Source organism: Acyrthosiphon pisum, unplaced genomic scaffold (genome assembly GCF_005508785.2).
Source record: "Acyrthosiphon pisum isolate AL4f unplaced genomic scaffold, pea_aphid_22Mar2018_4r6ur Scaffold_13774;HRSCAF=14417, whole genome shotgun sequence".
NCBI lineage: Eukaryota > Metazoa > Arthropoda > Insecta > Hemiptera > Aphididae > Acyrthosiphon > Acyrthosiphon pisum.
In genome coordinates this window covers 1-4,450 of record NW_021762409.1, presented here as the reverse complement: position 1 = coordinate 4,450, position 4,450 = coordinate 1, and the positions used below count along the sequence as shown (strand labels likewise).

At 30.7% G+C, this 4,450-nt stretch overlaps 1 protein-coding gene across 1 annotated transcript; it reads left to right on the top strand.

Annotated features, from left to right (window-relative positions):
- The first annotated feature begins 101 nt into the window (after positions 1-101).
- Positions 102-1,091, top strand: LOC103311680 (putative uncharacterized protein DDB_G0282133). Its single transcript, XM_008191372.1, has one exon. It carries the CDS (start codon positions 102-104, stop codon positions 1,089-1,091), a length of 990 nt encoding a protein of 329 aa, XP_008189594.1.
- Positions 1,092-4,450: the final 3,359 nt, after the last annotated feature.

Genomic DNA, 4,450 nt, shown 5'->3' with positions numbered 1-4,450 from the left:
TGTTTAAAGAAGATGATGATGATGATAATTATGAACTATCAGACGTTTGTAAGGCTGTTACGGAAAAAGTTAGTGAACAGAAAGACGAAGACGTGAACAACATGACCGTTAATTTTGAAATCACTGAAGAGCAGCAGAAACTTTTAAGTAGTATAAAACATTTTTTACCAGAAATAAAATCGGATTACAGTTTGGAACCTACCAACACTCAAATGCAAACCACTCCTGACCAATCATTTTATAAAAGTCCTAACAATGAACCTCATACTACTTCATATTCTTTAGATCCATATTCAGCTAAAAAAAATGAAACTAATTATTCTCCACAACCATCAACGTCTACTACATTTTTAACAGACCAACCTGAAAAATACAATGTTCCTCAAGAAAAGCCTAATAAATACAACAAACCTCAAGAAGAGCCTAATAAATACAGTAAAACACAAGATCAGCTTAAAAAATACAATAAAAAGCAAGAACAACCCAGTAAGTATAATTTACCTCAAGAACAACCCAGTAAATACAATATACCACAAGAGCCACCTAATAAATACAATATATCTCAAGAGTTGCCTAATAAATATAATGTATCTCAAGTGCCGACTAATAAATATGTATCTCAAGACCCATCTAATAAATATGTATCTCAAGACCCATCTAATAAATATATGTCTCAAGAACTGCCTAATAAATATAGTGTACCTCAAGAGATACCAAATAAATACAGTGTATCTCAAGAGCCACCAAATAAATTTAATATAGCGCAAGAGGAACCTAATGAATATAATACTGCTGAAGAGCAATCTAATGAGTACAATATATCTCCAGAGACACCTGATCCGTATTCAGCTAACCAAGTAGATAATTACAATGATCCCTACTCACAAAATCGAAGTAACAATTATTACCAAGGGCAACAACAGGATTCTTATAATAAATATCATCAAAATGCTTCCAGTTATTATAAAGGCAAAAATACATATAAAACTAATAATACTTATCCTGACACATACCAAGGAACTCCTAGAGAAAATAATAGAAATAATCGATTCAATCGTGGTCAAAATAATCGATTTCAAGGCAGACGGTAAATTGAACGTAATTACATTTTATATTAATTAATTTAATTGATAGTTTTATAACCCTATTAAGGTTTTACATTTTCACTAAAAATTACACATTTTATGTTTTACAAGTATTTAAATATTTTATTGTGTACAGATCGATGATTTTCTCACCATATATTTTTAGTAATTTATCTTTATTTTTAATAAAGTATTTCATTATTTTTCATTATTGTATTATTTTATCTTTTAATAATTAGTATCAAAACTGAAAACATACCATGTAGAATATCAAGTGTAACATTTTTTTTCTCGTGTTTTGTATGATATTTGGAAGTGTAATATATTGTATATATTATACAACAAATTAAAATGCATATTAAATATGACAATATTTTTTAAGTATTAATACAACTTGATAAAATTATTATATTATACAAAATTAATATCATAATTTTCAAATGTACCTATACCTAAATTTTTCAATAATTTTACATTTTTACCTATAACTGATAAGCTATAGTATTATTGTTTACAAAAGTTTAAATTTAATACATGTGATTATTAATTTTATTATTTCTTTTTTATTGTTGACCCTAATTATTGTATCCCTATTAGTAAAAAGTATGTATCTAAGAACATTTCTACTAAATGGTCAGCAGTAAGTTGAAACAGTAAGTTTCAGGTATTCTATAGGCATATTATTGTTGATTTATATGTGCTACGTACCAACTATAGAACACAAATACACATTTTTTTTTTGAACTTGAGCCCGTCAACTATGGCTATTAGTTATTGTAGGGATTATGGATTATGGTTGGTGGGGTTGGAACGGTAAGGTTGTTACAGTAGGTAAGCAACACGTGTATGTGTGGCAAGGTTTGGTGCCACTATGAACCAATGAACCCCAGTGGTCACCTATCCGGGAGTAGTAGTAGCGGACGTTATATCTTACACAGTTAATGTATCACAGATAACGAAAAAGCCACAGTATTCCAATCTCATCTATCTGAAACTTTTCACCTACATAATGACATCTTTATTCCGCAACATATAGAAAAAGAGAAAAGATATCTTAACTCTCCACTACCCCATGCTCGCACCGCATAAAATACTTCACACCCAATGAAGTAAACCACGCTGACGCCTGGGGTCCGCCACAACTGGTTTAACGGACCCGATTTTGAAAGCCTCTTAGTGGCTGACCCGAAGGACAGCCGAGCGGGGTCACCGCGACAAGGTGGGCTTTCCTCGACCCCGAAAAATAATAAAAAATTTAATTTAAATTTAAATTTTTGACAATTCAAAACGTTTTTATCAAAAATGTACGATTTCTTGAACATAGGGCCAAACTAAAAATTTTCAACCGCCTATTACCTAAGACTAGCAAACAAATATCTGAAGAAACTTTTGAGGTCTTCAAAATTATGTTCAATTTTTATACTGATATATTAAGTAACAGCAACAATTTGACTAGCTTAGAAGTAGGTCATGGTGAACTTAAGCTGTGGTATAACAGTTGCGCATTCAAATCACCAAATTCGTCGTTAACAATAACAGAACAATTTTCCATTGTAATCTAGATTTTTTCCTGTAATATCAAAGTTCTTGCAAATATTAATTACATTACCAGTCACAACAGCTACTGGAGAGAAGTCTTTTTCTTCCTGGCGTCGACTTAAAAATGATCTCAGAAATACTACTAGTCAAATGAGACTAAATGGAATTGCAGTCGTCAATATACACCAGGATATTTATGTTGATCCATTGATGATAATTGGTGAAATGGCTAAAACTTCAAAACGAAGACTCAATATTAATCTATAAGTGTTTTTTGTTTGTTTTTTATTCATAATATGACGTTTATTGTTTTATTTCTTGTGCACAAGTCGGCCGCCCTCTACCGCTCTTATCCTGTAGAGTATTTACATATTTTTAAAATCTGTTGAGGGACATGCAACTAGACTTTTGGATCATCAATCTCCCGCTAATAGAATTCTAAAATATGTATAGGGTACTGAGTAATGTATTTAAGTTAGTTATAGAGTGTACCCATTTTTCACGTTCATACAGTACATATGAAAAGTGAAAACAATGGTTTAAAATTTCAATACAAATATTTGTAATATAAAAATATTCAAATTTCCTATATAGATCCGGCACTGCATGTACCTATATCATACGGCCGTAAAGGTACAGGGCTGTCAGAACTTTTTTAAGTTCTAAAAAATAAGTCGTGCTCAAATCTATCAATCAGTGTTTGTTAATAACCCAAAAAATTAAGTAAATAATAAAAAAATTTAATTTACCGATACATCATATTTAAAAAGAAATAAAACCTTCTGATAAACACTGTATCGAGTATAGTAAGTAATACATTTGTATTTAACGACACTAATAGAAACGAAAATAAAAAAACAAAATTGAAATTGTCTTAAAACGAGTCAAAATAATACAATGTATAAAAAATACTAAACTTAACATTTGGTGAAAATTTTAAGTATCTCCTGCAGTTACTTATTTATTTTTGAATTACATTAAAATAAGAAAACTAATTTTGTCAAAAACTAGTTTTTGGGTTTTGCATAATGCATTAAAATTCCCGCTTTTCTATTTTTTTTCTCAATTATTGGGACGCACAGCGATTTTCTTATTTTGTTGTATACCTAATATATTATACAGTATGTTCGATATCAGTTTATATTAAGTTAAAAGATTCAAATACTAATCGAACATTTTAAATAAAAGTTATATCAATAGATCCATTGAGGATGTTTATTATAGCTTAATTATTCAACTCCTGTAGTCTGTACTAAAGGGCCTATAAATGTAGCTGAAATGGCTATTTATGCATGAACACATTCTTAGGTAGCTCTCGAAAAAAAGAATATTTACTTTGTTCATTTATAAGGTAGCCACTTTTTTTGCGAAATTGGACTCTCTGGTAGGTCTTAAAAGGTCTCTAGCTAAAAGGACTCCTATAGCTGAAACCTGAGACACGAATGAGAATTCGCTCTGACAAGCGTGGCACATAAATTATTGATCTCCGGGTAAAGTGAATACAAAATCTGATGTGTGACGTTCGGATAATAGGACCGAGTAGTCCAAATAATCCAAAGACTATAATATTATTATAAGATGAGCAATATTTAGGAGCAGTACCTATACCAGGAAAAGCTAAAAAAGTGGTTCTGCTGGTTCTAGAATTTATCAAGTCACCGCATGTTACTTTTGGTAAAAGGGGTCCAGACGATGGTATAAATAAGTCTTTAACTTGATCGATGCGTATAAGATAATAAAATTACGCGGTAATCAAAACTACGGATCAAAATGCCGGAAAAATTGGGGAAAATGTCGGAAAAAAACGTTTTTTTTACCAGAGCCTC